Source organism: Nothobranchius furzeri, chromosome 3 (assembly GCF_043380555.1).
Source record: "Nothobranchius furzeri strain GRZ-AD chromosome 3, NfurGRZ-RIMD1, whole genome shotgun sequence".
NCBI classification, from domain to species: domain Eukaryota; kingdom Metazoa; phylum Chordata; class Actinopteri; order Cyprinodontiformes; family Nothobranchiidae; genus Nothobranchius; species Nothobranchius furzeri.
In genome coordinates, this window is record NC_091743.1 from 68,750,922 (window position 1) to 68,765,797 (window position 14,876).

Genomic DNA, 14,876 nt, shown 5'->3' on the forward strand with positions numbered 1-14,876 from the left:
CCACTTGAGCCCAAAGTTGACCCTTCTGGCAGTCGATGAGGGGAGCTAGACGTTCGAGCAGGTCCTGACCAATGAGAAGTGGTTCAGTGTCTAGCTGGCAGACATAAAACGGGTGAACCAGAGTCATGTCTTGGAAGGTGATGTCCAGCCACGCCCGGTTAGTGATACACTCCCGGGTCTGGGTGTAGCTGGTGATTTTCAGGTCACAGGGTTCAACCTGGACTGGTTTCCCGAGCGACCGCATGGTGTCGGACACGCGATTGAACAGCGTGGAGCATATCAGGGTGATTTCTGAGCCGGTATCCAGCAGAGCATCAACCCGCATGCATCCACCTACATTGGTGCTACAGTACAAACGGCGGGCATTATCATGGTTGGTTAAGTCACCGAGGAACTTCAGAAATTTAGTATCAGGTTTCTCTGGGGGGCAGATTTCAGGAGACTCCTGAGATCTACCAGTAGTGTTCCCCCAGCTGATCAGGTAGGTCCTGGTCACTCCGGGGGATTGAGCCACACCTAGTCATGCGGACGGGTGCTCTGGGTCTGGCTTCTTAGAAGAAGAAGTCAGTGCTGGGGTTTCATCTGCAGATTTCAGCTGTTCCTTCTGTTCAGTTAGGAACCGCTGAAACATTTCCTGGAGGTCGGCTTTGGTCAGGGACTCACCCGCGGACTCCTGTTCGGGACCTACCTGTGGGCGGCGCTCCTTAAACCTTCCATTGCTCCGACCTGCTTGCCGTTGGTTTTGGTTGGACCACTTCCTGTCTGATTGTCCAGACCTAGGTGGCTGCCAATCAGCACCCCCCTTCCCATGTGGAGGAGGTTGGGACTGCTTTTACGGTTTAGCAGGTCTAGGTTTAGCAGATTTTGGCTTAGCGGGTGGAGCTTCTGTGCCCTCCAGCTCCAAACGCGGCTCGGCGTCTGGAGCTAGGTGCATGATGCGTTGATGAGCGTCAGGCTTGTGGGGCTTCCCACCTGCTTCCCAGGCCTGCTGAGCGTACCTCCTAATCTCCTGCGTTGTTAGTTTTTTCATTCTACAATACATTGAGACTTCGGAGCGAACACACTCGTGCAGGTTGTGAAGGAAGAGGGATCTGAACGGAGGGTCTTCCTCAAGACCAGGGGCGTTTCGACCTTGGAAATAAGCACTTTTGAGTCGGCGATAATACTCTCTGGGGGGCTCATTCCTTCCGTGTATGATGGAGAAGGCCCCCATTGTAGCTGACGCAGAGTCGGCATATGTAGAATATTCATCCCTCAATGGTCGGCAGAGAGAGGAGTACCGATCTCGGGTGTCAGGTGGTAGAGTTTCCATGAAACCATGCACCGTCCTAGATGTGGTTTTCCAAATTAGCTTGAGCTTTTCCCTTGAAGAGGGTGCTGGAAGATCGAGCAGACAACGTTCTATTTCCCTGAGATAGTCCTCGATGATGGATTTGCTGGTGTTAGGATCAAAGCGTTCTATGTCTTTGGCTAGCGATTCAGTTTGACGTACACGCGCGTCATCCTCTGAATCTGACCCACGGTCTGTCTCAGGGTGCGCTGGATATCGTTGGTGTGTCCTGGGCTCCCAATGCTGATTCCTGGGGCCCAGATCGGGGTCCGGCATGCTGTGGTGGGCTGCTGGCATGTCATGTGGGTGCTCTGGGAGGTCCTCCTCCCGGGGCCAGTCTGCATGGTGCAGCCTGCATCTTTCAACTGGGGCTTCTACGTAATACGCTCTATCCGGGTACGGACTGGCGTAGGATGCTTTGTCAGGCAGCTGGCTGCCGGCATGCCGATGGTTAAGGTGCAGGCTGGGGTATACTGTGCATAACCCCAATCGGCACCTTGCACCCGTTGTGGACTGGGGGAGCGGTCTAAATAGAGGGGCTGCTCGGCTGGTCGACTTCTCACTGACTGAGAAGGCCGTGAAGATGAGGGTGGTGGTCCAACCTGGGGTCCGAGGGCGGACTGCCCTCGGCCCCTGGGTGGTCCTGAGTGCCCTATAGAGTGTGTAGGGAACGGGGCCGAAGGTTGGGACGGATAAGCTTCATCTCTCCCCTGCTGCATGAGTCCGTTCAGAGAGTCCAAAACTACATACTGCCGATTATTGTACGGGGATGTATCAGGAGGCAGGCTATCAGGAGGCACGCTCAGCGTCCTCCTGACTTCAGGTACCTTGGAAAGAGGTGGCCAACCTTTACTGCGGGACGACTGTCCCTCGTTTCCTCTGGTGGAGGAAACCAATTACTCTTCGCCGATCGTCCTGAGCGGACCCAAGTCGGCTCTGCCGGTTTGCTTTCGTACCAGCGTGGGGAAAGACTCTGGCTCAACATCAGAGTCATGGTGTCCCCCCCCCCCCACTGTCCGTTCTCACCAGTGTGGGGGTGGAGGTGGGGAGGGTGGGGGGGTCTTCTCCCTGTTCTCCCCAGAATCGGTGCAGGCGTCGTCGTCCTCGTCGTCCTCCACCAGCCTTCCATTTCGCTGTTTTTCAGCTAGCATACTCTGGAGTTCCATGATCTTCAGATCACATTGAATTTCTCTCTGATGGAGGAGGAGGACTAACTTAGCCAAGGGAACCTGGACTGGCACCTTACCATCTGGGTTCTCTATTTGATATATCACAGTGTCGAGCTCCTTGCTACGCTGTTCTTCAGTGAGGCCCCTGACGGGGTAGTCGGATTCCCGGGTGATTCTGACCAGTTTGGACAGCATTTGTCCAGAGAATAGGCCAGGTTCATATTTGTCGTGGGCCGCAGCGCCACCTGGTTGCTGGGAGCTGATCAGTTCACTACTCTGACCCTCCATTTTCAACAACTAAACCAAATTAGCCTAGCAAAGCTCTGCAGTAGCTCAAAGCTGCACTTCGTGGCAGCAACTGCTATCGGATAGCGACAACACTAAATTAACCTCTTTGGTGCACACAGGTCTTAGTGTTTAAAATGCACGGCTAATGCCGTGACCAACACATATAATACTATTCCCTTCAGTATTTTAGCAAACAGCTGTACCGGTGCGTTGCCCTAGCAACGTCTTACAACACTTGCCGTGTTAAAGTGCTATTTATTCCTTCAGAATATTAGCAACTGTGTAATCAGTCTTTGATTGAAGGTTTTGGTTAGTTTTAATTAACCACTGTGAGTTAAAGTTGCTAAAAATAACAGTTTGGTCTAATCTAAAAGGTTAGACAGAATAACTGCACATGCACACAAACAGTGGGAAAAGACAAATAAAATAATATAAACAATATGTTAGTTGTTTAAATTGTTAGCATCAACTGTTTAGTTGTCTCTATCACTTTAAACAAGCACTGAGTTATTGGTGAGAGTCTTGATGCAGCTTCTAGGTTTTACAAAAACAAGATGGCCACTTTCTGTCCTGACCGAGGCCGGTCAGGAGAGGGAGCCAAAAACACTGCTTAGTGAAATCAGCACCAATCTGTTGCCACCAGCTGGTTCAAGGCTGACCACTGGTTATTTCAATCCAAGCTCTACTAGAAACCAAAGGATTTGTCTGTGTTGTATAAAATAATCTGCTGTGTATCGCGCCTCACGCACAGGGCTCCATATTATGTTGTGATTATTAGCCAACAAATAATTTGTAAGCTTTACTTACTCTTTGGATTCATCAATACAATTCGTAAATATGGAAATATTTACTGATTTATTACGTAATTAGGATATCCATGGATATGCCTTGGGGCACCACCCCTCTTATAGGGGAAAATGAATCCAAAAACTCTTATCTGAAGTTCGTAAAATTCGTTTAACGAGCAGCAGTCATAATTCTATACCACACAAACAAATCACCTGAGACAAAACTTAATTGGCAATAACATTTATTAACTAATATGATCACTTCAGCACCTCCCAAAGCGTTTAGCCAATCAACATCAACCAACTTATTTTATCAAACTAATAACAAGCAATGAAACAATGAGATGATAATGTGACGTGATAATCTAATCTGATAGGTGGGGTAACATGATGTAATTCGATAGTGATAGGTTGGTTACCCTAAATGGAGGGAGTTTTGGAAAAACCAAAATGGCGGATCCTTCGTTTGGCTGAACAAAGAACCGCGTGGGTGTGTGCATGTGGAATGTGTGTGTGGGATATAGCTTGTCTTTCTAAACCATGAAAACCAGTGGGTGGGTGGGTGTGTGTGTGTGCGTGTGTGTGTGTGTGTGTGTGTTTTAGCTTGTCTTCTCAAATACAGACAGTCAGTGGCTTAACATTCACGGTAACTTAATCAAACACTTCACTTCACCAAGCTCAAGAAAAAACAACAAGTCAGTTATAAAGGCAAGTTGAATATCAAAACAGTCTGTCTGCCTGGCCACAGCATGAACAAACTTCGATATTAAACAATAACAAAAAGGATCTTACTTTGACGGTCCGATGGCGTTTTTGGTACGGAAGAAAGAGAAACCGTCTGTTAATTTGAAGCGGTCACGCGGTCGACCGCTTCTTTTGGCTATAAGAGAATCGAGAAAAAAAGAGAGAGAGGAAAAAAAGAAAAATCTTGCATGAGCGAACCCCAAGGCATCCCTTTTGTGTTCGCGCTGAGCAGATCAGATGTTGTTTCCGTTGCTTCCAGTAGCTCCACGCATACGCGTCCGGAGTGGTAGCAAAACGAGTGTCTCTTCACACCAGTTGAACCCTGGACAAAAGAGGAAATTTCTCTCCGCGCTTCGGCTCTTATAGCTCGGCTATCCAGCGGACGGAAACTGTGTAGGTTCCGAGGTTCGGCGTCGCTTTGGTGACGTCATCAAGCTGCTGCCGGCTGCAGAGGATCATGGGAGATGAAGTCCCTGCTGGCGCTGATTTTTATAGTCTGCTTCAGGGCGCAGATGACAGTTTTTTGGAGAAAATACTGCATAGTAATTTTCTCATGAGGGCAGAACTTCAAGAATTACTAAACCATCATTGAATACGGATTCCTGAGCATTTCATTGCTTAATTATACATGGCAATAAGTCATGATTTTTAATCATAAAATCTTCTTTCTTCAATGATTATTTTAAATTATAAAATGATTAACTATGAAATCGTCTTTCTTCTGGGAATAGATTTATCTAAAACAGTTCTCTGGTGAAGGAACCTTGGGGAAAGGAATGCTACTGTTCATCTTTATTATCTGATGAAGCTGTGCTCAGCTGATGAAGTCATCTGAGTTGTGCAGACTCACAGACTCCTGACAAGGGAAGATACAGCAGAACATGTAGCAGCCAGGGTTATTTGCTCTGGCTGCATATGACCTGTGGGATCTTTCAAATCAGTCCATTTCGTGACGTTACACCTACAACAACTGTTTTAAATCAATAGTCAACTAAATCAAACCCTTAATGGAAAAATAGAAAACCCAAAATAGCCCTCACAACATTACAAAATACAAAATCTTTAGGTAGGCCAGAAGTCCCCAAAGGAAAATGTTTCAGATGGGATTATAGACACAAAACTTTACAATGCACCCTAAAGATGATTATGGGTTGGAAAGCTGTAACGGAACTATCATAATTTGTTTTGAGCTGTAGGGTTCATAGTTTGTTTAATAGGCAATCTTACACAAGTAGATCATCTTCCAAATAACCACATAAAACCAATTTGTTTCTCCATCACAAAGAAAGCAATCATTCTAAATAGTGTTTTCTACAGTAGCTAACAATAGATTGGGATACAATGTCACACTGCATTGTGGGATGTAGCCCTAGACAAGCAAGCGCATATTTTGCATGGGTACCTATGGGTCTGAGTTGCTCTACTCGCCTCAAAGTTGTAGTTTCGTCTCCTAAAGATGTTCTAACAGGAAGGAACCAAGCACCGCTGTTCGGGGTGTTGTTAATTAAACTCTAGATACCCTCTAGATTGAGGAGGAGCAATGTGTTTTTCCTCCTGGTCGTGGAACTGTGGACCGCTCTTTACCCTTGCTAGAGTGATGGAGGGGTCATTGGAGTTTGCCCAATCAATCCACATGTTTTGTGGATTTGAAAAAACCGTGACCCCAGCGGCCGAAACGAGTTTCCTTCGCAGGGTGGCCAGGCTCAGCCTTAGGGATAGGGCAAGGAGCTCGGACATCCAGGAGGGACTCGGAGTGGAGCTGTTGCTTCTCCGCATTGAAAGGAGCAAGTTAAGATGGTTCGGGCATCTGGTCTGGATGCCTCCGTGAGGCCCCCGGGTCGACCCAGGCCAGCCTGGAGAATATACGTCTTTAAGTTGGCCAGGGAACGCCTGAGTGTCCCAGCTGAGAAGCTGGCGGATTTGGCCAAGGAGAGGATTGCCTGGGCTGCCCTACTTGGGATGCTGCCCCCATGACCCGGACCTGGATAAGTGGAGGAAGGTGTGGCGAGGATGTTGGAGGGGACATTTATTACCCATTTTCTAAAGTCGGTTAAGGTCCACGACTACATGAAACAGCTAGAAAGGGAAACGGGTCAAGCTAAAGACAGACAAAGCAAAGCGGTGGCAGTATTTGTGTGGAAGAGCAGGTTTCCAAAGTGTGGAGCAAATCATGGGGTACATTTGTTTCATACATTTTGCCGATGGAGAAGCTCCTACGTTCGAGACTAACGAGCCGATCTTATCAATTCTCAGATGTGGAGTTACTCAAGAGGCAGCGATGTAAATGAAGAAGTCCAGCTAAATGTCTCAGCCAGACAGCTTCCAAACATGGACAAAAAAGGCTTTTGACCAGAAAGAACCATTAGTCATCACACATTGGTGAAATTCATCTTCGCATTTGACCCATCCTCGTGGGGAGCGGTGAGCTGCAGCTGTGCTTGAGAACTATTTGACGGTTTAACCCCCAATCAAACCCCTTAAAACTGAGTGTCAAGGAGGGAGGCATTGGAGCCCAAGTCTTTGGTATGACCCGGCCGATTGGGATTTGAACCCTGATCTCCCAGTCCCAGGGCAGACGCTCTACCACAAGGCCACTGAGAAGTGGGAGTATATAAAAAGTAGTGACACAAATACTGACCTAAGAGTAAAAATAAGATAAGTTATTTGAGCACTGTGAGTAACGAGTAACTTTTGAGCATAAACATTGTCCAAATGCACTGTCTGTGTATGTTCACTTGGTAAGCGTGGTTTGATTGTCTAGTATTAGCACCCAGCAGCACCTGCACAGTGACAACTGTAAAATACGCTATTGGAAATCAAATAAATCAATACATATTACTCATTGGACCAACCTTCTCACAGAATTTGTCACACCAGATAAAATACCATTTGATAATAAGAATTTAGATACTTTCATTACTTGTGTGGTCTTTTGATGCCAGTTTGTGTTTATAAATCCTGTTTGTACAAGCCTTTGGAGGAGCAAAATCGATAGCACTAACCAGACATCAGAAAAGCTTTAGAGCCTTTACAAACACTGAATGTTGTTTAATAGCATATGTCTAAAGCTACAGTAATTCTGTGTATATTTGATCCCTATTTCAGGGTGATGAGAGATTTATCTAGAAGCTCATAAAACTCTTCTAGGTTATCTGACTCACCTTGATCTGACGTCCTCTGCTGTGAATGTTTCAGGTTCTGCTTGTTGATCTATTTCCTCTGCACTCCTGCCATGGGGCGGTTCGGTTTTATCACTCGGTTCTGTGACTCCAGACGTTTGACTGGATAAGTAGGTAGATGAGTCATTCTTAGTTGAGATCCAACTTTCTGTATGTAACTGAACCCCTCTGACTAAGTTACTCTCTCTCTGTTCCTCAAGCTCGTCTCCTCCTGGACTCCCTTGTCTCCCGGGACCCTCGGTGGAAGGTTGTTGCAGGACCGACTCCACGTTGGTTCCAATCGTTTTCCTGCCAGCCATGAGATGGACAGGTTCTGTGGGTTCTTCATTGACCAAATGAGGGGTTTCTGACTCAGCACGAATGGGGAGGCGGTAGTCGCTTGACTCCATCTGCATCTCAAGCCGCTGCTGCTCCAGTTTTAGCTGCTGCTGCTGCTCCAGGCGCTGTGCTCGGAGCTGTTGGATGGCCTGCTGAAGGAACTTCATGTCTCTGCTGGTGGTCGGAGACAGGCTGTTCTTACAAGAAGAGTCTGGGACAATCTCGTTGGACGGCTGGGGGAGAAAGAGCTGGGTGGAGGTTGGCTGTGGAGGGAACTCCAGAGGAAGGCTGGAGGAGGAGATGGGGTGGATGTGCTCAGGGAGGGTGGAGGGAGAGCGTTTGTAGCTAGAGACAGAGTCCTGATGAACCAGCGGCCTGCTGAGACCTGAGGACAAATGAGAACACAAAAGAACAGCAAATATGGAATATTAGTACTACTGTTTGAAAGCACAAATGCACACAACCGCTGTGTAGATTTTAAACACAATCTTTGCTGTCTAAACAGAAAAAGGGAAACATTTTGAACTGCTGGAACCGACCTTTGGGAGCGAGAAGATCTTCTACAAATAACTGCTTGTCTCTGACACTTTGGCATCCAACCAGGCTGCTGAAGTTCTGCAGAATTTCCTCAACACTGGTCACAATGATGCCTTTACTGGAGTAAGTAGGTAACATCTCTAAAGGGTGCCCTGATTTAAAAACAAAAGTTTAATAAAACAATGTTAATAGCAAAGATTTTGGCGGCGCTGCTGACAGGTGCATACCAGTGAGGTAGATGGTGTGTCGGAACTGCGTGTATCGAGCCTGCAGCTCGATGAAACAGTCGAGGTTGCATGACTGATGGTCCGTCATGTCACAGTGATGATATGGGAGGAACTCGATGATCTGACGCTTCTGATATGTTGTCAGCAAATCTAGAATGTTAGCTGCATGGCTGCTGAACCTGAAACACAAGCAAATAACATTCCAAAATCTCTACTGCAAACAAAAATGATCATTAAATCCATCTATCCTGTGTTTAAGGTGTTAATCAGAGATTCACTACCTGGCTTGTTTTTTCAGTTTCTTCTGTGTTTTGCAGTGGATTAGCCACTTCCAAACACTCTCAAGAGAACTGTGCTGCTCCAGGAGCCTCAGCAACGCAGAGAGTCTATCTGCATGGTAACAAACATAAAGAGCTCTAACTCAGTGGGCCAAAAAACAAAATTATCCTATTTCTAATATGAAAAAGCAGGTTTTTGATCTGTGAGCTACCATGAGTGAAGACATCTGAACTGAAGATCAACTCATCTGAGATGATGAGGCCTCCAGAAACAAAAAGCTCAATGCAGCTGTCGTTTCTTATGTCGTCCAGAGAATCAATGCCCACAAACATTACAGAGGAGTGTCGTTTCAAAGCTGTGAGGCCGGGGATCTGGTGAGCAGAAACATTTCAAACAGTCAGACCTGATCTCAAATTTGTCTACAGCAGCATCACTAACAGTGAAGTACCTCGTGTACATGTCCAGCAATGTCTTTGTTCTTAATAATAACCAGGAGCCCATTTTCAGAGTTTTCCTGGTGTAGAAAGTCAACAGGACTCTGCTGCACGTTACCCAAATTCAGAATGTGCTCCTGCAACACAACAGCACACAGATCAGGAAGTCCTGAGGTGTCTCACTAAACATCCCATCTGTTAAAGGTTAATCTGTATTTACCTTGACCTCTTCACAGACCAGGTCTCCTGCCTCTGTACAGTGGACATAGAACTGAAGGGACTTTCGTTTAATGTCTTTGGCGATCTCCACCAGTTTGTTCAACACATCTGGGTTCAGCTGGTGGATAATGGAGCTCAGGTGTGTGGTTGATGGAACAGGGCTTGGGCTGGATGCTGGCTCAGAGAGGGGGGGTTCTGCTGATGTGTCAGATGCACGGCTGTAACCCGGAACCATTACAATGCAGTTTAATCCAGCTGAACTCCCTTCACGCTCCCTTTCAGCAGAGCAGACGACGGTCCTGATCGCACTGTTATCTTGTGCTTCTTCTATATTCTGAGTGATTGTCCTGCTGATCTCTGAAGAGGTTTCAGGTTTGTAGGTGTTTTGATAAGATGAAGAGAGCTGAGGAGACGGGGAACTCCTCCAGTTTGTCTCGTCTGTCTGCCAGACTCTGTCTTCTCTGGAGAGCAGCGGAACCTCACTGATGGGTGGCTCAACATTAGCAGCAGGAAACTCCTCACCGTTTCTTCCTGCGACATCACTAGCCACTCTGAAGCTAGAAACAAAATCACTGATGGTTTTAGCCAATGAGGCATCAGCATCAGTCCGGTCGGGATCGGCCTCGTGCCCTGGCCTACTTTCATCGGGCTTTGTCAGCATGCATGTGATGCTGTCCTTTAGTGCGTTCACATAGTCCTGAACTGGGGGGCAGGGGTTGAAAAAAGACACGTAGTGTGAGAATGGAGGCAATAATGTGTATGAGAGCGTGCACTGAGAAGTGGAGGCTTCTGTGTTTAAAGGAGTGTGAGAGAGCTGAGGGAAGCTGGAGATACCACTCTCCTCCTGCAGGAGGAGCTGTAGGTCAGAGGTAAAGTCTTCCAGATGTTTGTCCACCAGGATGTCAATATCTCTAAGAGGACAAGCTGTGTTTGATGAGACAGAGAGGGGAGGTGTAGAGCCACCTTCTGATTCCAGCATGTCTCCCTTCTCCCTGTGTTCATTAGCTACCTCTATGATCATTTCCTCCTCCTCACTCTTAATGTCCAAACACCGATCAGCCTCTTCATCTCTTTGTTTCTTCTCCTCCTCACCTGGCCAGATTTCTGAACTTTTTCCACTGTTTCCTTCTACCTGCTCATTGGGAGATTGTGAAGCTTTAATCCTCAACTCTGAAGCAGGACCACCAGATGAGTCCATGAAAGAGAGAATAGACAACTCTTCGGTGATTTCCTTGCCCTGATGTTTCTCTTCTTTCTCACTAGACTCTCCTTTAGAAAACAGAAAAGTTATAAATAATTACATCTATTAAATGTTATTTAGAAAACTTCAATGCTGAGTGTTGTTCTGTGTGACAGGTAGAATTCTGCAGAAAATAATTTGTGATGAAAAAAAAAAACAGTCATCTAAGTTTAAATGACATTACCTGGAAACTCCTTGGGGCCTGTGAGGGGTGACGGAGGCTCATTAGCACCACTGTGGTTACTCTCCACTGAGCTGAGCTTATTAAGCTCCAGGGAGTGACATTGAGAGGATGTTTGATGGGGGATAATTACAGGTGATAGGGACTGGGCAGAAGAGCTAGCAGGACTGGGCACTGGAGACGGGCACTCAGAGGGAGATGGGGGAGGGCTGGGGTCAGGAGATGGACACTGTGAGGGTGAAGTAGGAGGGCTGTCGTCAGGTGATGGACACTGTGAAGGTGAAGTAGGACTGGGGTCAGGAGATGGACACTGAAAGGGTGAAGTAGGAGGGCTGGGGTCGGGGGACGGATACTGTGGGGATGAAGCAGTCGGGCTAGGAATGGGGCTTGGGTACCGGGTGACAAGGTGATGAGAACTGTGCTCAGGAGACATGGTGGGGCTCTTTCTGGCAGGTTTAGTTGTTGTGGTGATGCTTGTTGCCATGGTGAGGTGCTGGAAACGGGGGTCCATGGGGATGTTCTGGCCACCCTGAGAATATCTCTCTAAAGACAGACCTGCAAACAGTAAGACTCGGTTTTTATCGTGACCACACCTGTGACAGCTTATCTGCTCCAAATGCACCAAACAAGAAAAGTTTTATTTTCACTACATGAGAAAACGTTTAACTAAAGATAACATGAAATTCTGCAAAATATACAAACATCACTTTAAATTTTACCTTTACACAAATGTTTACATCTTGATGTGCAGATGGATAATTAGGCAGGCAAACCTGTGATGGGGATAAGGACCCATGGGATCTCCCATTCTTGCTTCTCCTCATTAGCTCCTGCCTTCCTCCCAAACCATCCTCCTCCCCTACCCGCTGCCCCATGGTAATTCATCTCCCCGCTGTGCGAACTGGGACTAAATCCCTCCAAACTACTGATGCTGCCTCCCGTCTGGTCCTACAGACACACAAATGTTACATTTACAGTTTATCCAAATGTTGTTTTTTTTGTTCCTCCATCACTAAAATTAAAATGTGCGACTAACTGGATCTCCTGTGTTAGATTATTGATTTTACAAAAACTTGAATATAATTAGATTTAAGTCCAATGTTTTACGGAGAAGTGCTCCACTACCCAAAAAAGCACTGAAAATAAGACTTTTTTTACAGGATGTTAGATTGAGCAACAGGGAGCCTGTAACCTATTTTCTGTAAATAAAATAAAATAAAATAAAATAAACAAACAGAAAATCCTAAAATAGATGCAACCTCCAGCTCCTCCTGCTTCCTCAGATCGATGTCACAGTTAGCGGGCAGACCCAGCTTTGTGGCCAAAACACCAAATGGACTAGAATCCTTCAGCTCTTCCTCTTGTTGTGCACTAAAGCTCTGATTGGCTACTTTGATCAGACCTGTAGTTGAAAAGAGAGAAAAACTCATTACTTCTGCTTTAGATGTGCTTTTACTGAAATACGAATCTAAACTACTACTGCAGAGCTCTGAGACAGGAAGAGGCTGAAAGTGTTAACACAACAGTTCCTGTATTCAGTCACCTTTCAGCTGCCTCGTAAATTTCTCCAAAAGTTCAGATTTATCTTCCCTCAGATCCTTCAAGCCCAAAATGTCGATCAGAGATTTAAAAGAGAAAGGAGAAGAAGGGACTCTGTTTTCTCCATCTAGAAATCAGAACCAGAAAGAAAATAAGAAAAAGAATCAAAAAATGTACAAACACTGTTGAGGGGTTTCCTTTGTGTAGACTCAGAAGCCTTTCAGTCTACACGATGAGTGTTTCTGCGCATCAAACAGTCGTGCTGCGGCTCAACCCGTTTCACCCCAAACCAGCTGGTGGCAGTGTTTGGAGCAGGAATCAAGCAAGTGTCCAACACTGACTCCTCCTTCACCTCACTGTTAGCCCATTTATGACCTAGCTTTTACTTTAGCGCTGTCTTTTTTGAACAGCACACAGGAAAAGTACAGGTAGAGCTATTTTTTAAAATGGCAGCAAAACACAGAAAAAATCTGCCAAGGAACGAGACATTTGATCTCTGAAAATCCCACTTTTGTTTTAAGGTGTACTGCACTTTGTGAGACAAATCCTTGATGAAATTAGGTGAAAAGCTAATTTCAGATAGAGATGCTCAAAGAGCAACTAAACCCCAAAATAACATTTTTTTTGCTTATAAGTGGTATAACTGGGTTTTTACAACCCAATCTTTCTGTTTCTGTGCATTTTTTGACATGTTTCCGTAAACTTGATTAAATCTAGAATCGAGGTCTCGAAACGTCTTAGTGCTGCCCCCTGTGGCAGAACAGCAGCTACTGCATTTTAAATTAGTGACTGACTGGGGATGGAACAATTTCACGTCATCGGTACAGTCTCCTCCCACTCCCTCCAGGGATGGAAATTCCCCACACTTGGCCATGCCACTCTGTGCCTCCTGGCAACGCCCACTTTCATAGCATTTTTCAAATCTTGCCTAGGGGTGGAGTTACATTTTCTGATGGTGTCCGGTCCCTCTTTAAACCCACAAGGTCCAGCTCTCTGAACAAATTGATGCAACATTCATGTCTCCTCACCTGGAATCTTTTCATGTCTTCCGGTTTCCTGTGATTTTTTAAAATATTTCAGTGCTCTTTCTGCCGTCTCCTGTTCCATCTTCCTCTTCCTTCCTGGTACCTTCAAAGCCTCACCTCCTTCCCTCCTCACCTCTAATTCAGCATTCCTCTTACAGGTCCAAAACATGTCCAAAAGCTGCTGTATCTGAAAACAAACACAAGACTTCAATACGTAAAAAGTTCTGGTTCAGATAGAGATCCTGCAGCAGGGTAAATGTTTGGTGGACCAAACTTAAAAGCCAGGTGACACGTGTTTTGTCAACATGCCAGATGGTAAACAAACTCATGCAACTTAGCAGCAGCATCTTTTTTCCTCATGTCCCGTCCTTGATTTTATCAGCAAAGTGTTTAACCCAAGGGGAAAACTTTGCCTTTACCAGAATGCAGAAGAGACAAACATTGCAGTTCCCTTCCCATTCACTAGGGGCTGGCTTCAGAAAAGAGCAAGTTTTGATTGACTCTCATGTTAAAAGGCTTTGGTCACTGGACCTCAGGGACCTGCTGGGGGTGTAGGGACTGAGAAGATCACCAACGTATGATGGTGCTTGTCCATGTAAGGCCCTATAGACCAGAACCAGGATCTTGAAATTAACCCTGAAGTTGACTGGCAGCCAACAAAGCTGGAGTAGAAGCGGTGTGATGTGGGTGTATTTGGAGGACTTGGTCAGAAGCCGAGCACAGGCATTCTGAACCCCCTGTAGACGGTTCAGAGAGGTTTTGCTCAGACAAATGAAAAGCGAGTTGTAGTAGTCTAAGCATGAGGAGATGAAGGTGTGGACAACTGTCTCAAGTTGAGAGCAGGACAGAATAAGACCAGTGTTTCCCCTACATAGGTTCAGGCGTGGCAATGTGCCATTCAGCCATCAGCGCTAGATCGTCTTCCCGCTCCAGGAAGGTCTCAGCATCATCCTCACGTTAAAACTGTTACAGCCTAGAAGACAAGAGGGTCGCAGAGTTGCTCAATGGAGATTTTTTGGCTAAAAGTGCCAGCCAACCTCCACTAGCTTTTAGCTCAGTTAACTCAGAGCTACATCAGCTCAGAAAGTGAGGGGTGTCAATCATCTGCTTCCACCTTCATAGCCTCCCTCTCAGCTCCATTTTTGTATTTTCTGGAAGTGACTAAATGTGTGACATGGCCAAGATGGCAGTGATGGGAACCACCCACTGGGCTTCCATTCAGCTCTTCAGAAACCTACAGGTGACGGTGCAGAAGGTTCATCCTTCTTCTGTATACAGTCATTAGTTTAACCAGAAGTTGTTCAGCTGATACAACAATGTGGGTTTGGTAGACATTCTGGCAAAAACTGGTGCTGATTTGAAGAAACAACATTTATCTA

At 46.1% G+C, this 14,876-nt stretch overlaps 1 protein-coding gene across 1 annotated transcript in view; it reads right to left on the reverse strand.

Annotated features, from left to right (window-relative positions):
- The window catches only part of tasora (transcription activation suppressor a), a 46,420-nt gene that overhangs the window by 12,569 nt on the left and 18,975 nt on the right, over positions 1–14,876 (reverse strand). Inside the window, exons 16-27 of the mRNA XM_015958701.3 lie at positions 13,501–13,684; positions 12,477–12,599; positions 12,193–12,335; positions 11,707–11,881; positions 10,937–11,488; positions 9,514–10,781; positions 9,308–9,430; positions 9,071–9,230; positions 8,862–8,970; positions 8,581–8,759; positions 8,356–8,505; positions 7,481–8,201 (exon numbers count right to left, since the gene is read on the reverse strand). Coding sequence (XP_015814187.3) covers positions 7,481–8,201; positions 8,356–8,505; positions 8,581–8,759; positions 8,862–8,970; positions 9,071–9,230; positions 9,308–9,430; positions 9,514–10,781; positions 10,937–11,488; positions 11,707–11,881; positions 12,193–12,335; positions 12,477–12,599; positions 13,501–13,684 — 3,887 coding nt within the window. The remainder of the gene's footprint in view (positions 1–7,480; positions 8,202–8,355; positions 8,506–8,580; positions 8,760–8,861; positions 8,971–9,070; positions 9,231–9,307; positions 9,431–9,513; positions 10,782–10,936; positions 11,489–11,706; positions 11,882–12,192; positions 12,336–12,476; positions 12,600–13,500; positions 13,685–14,876) is intronic.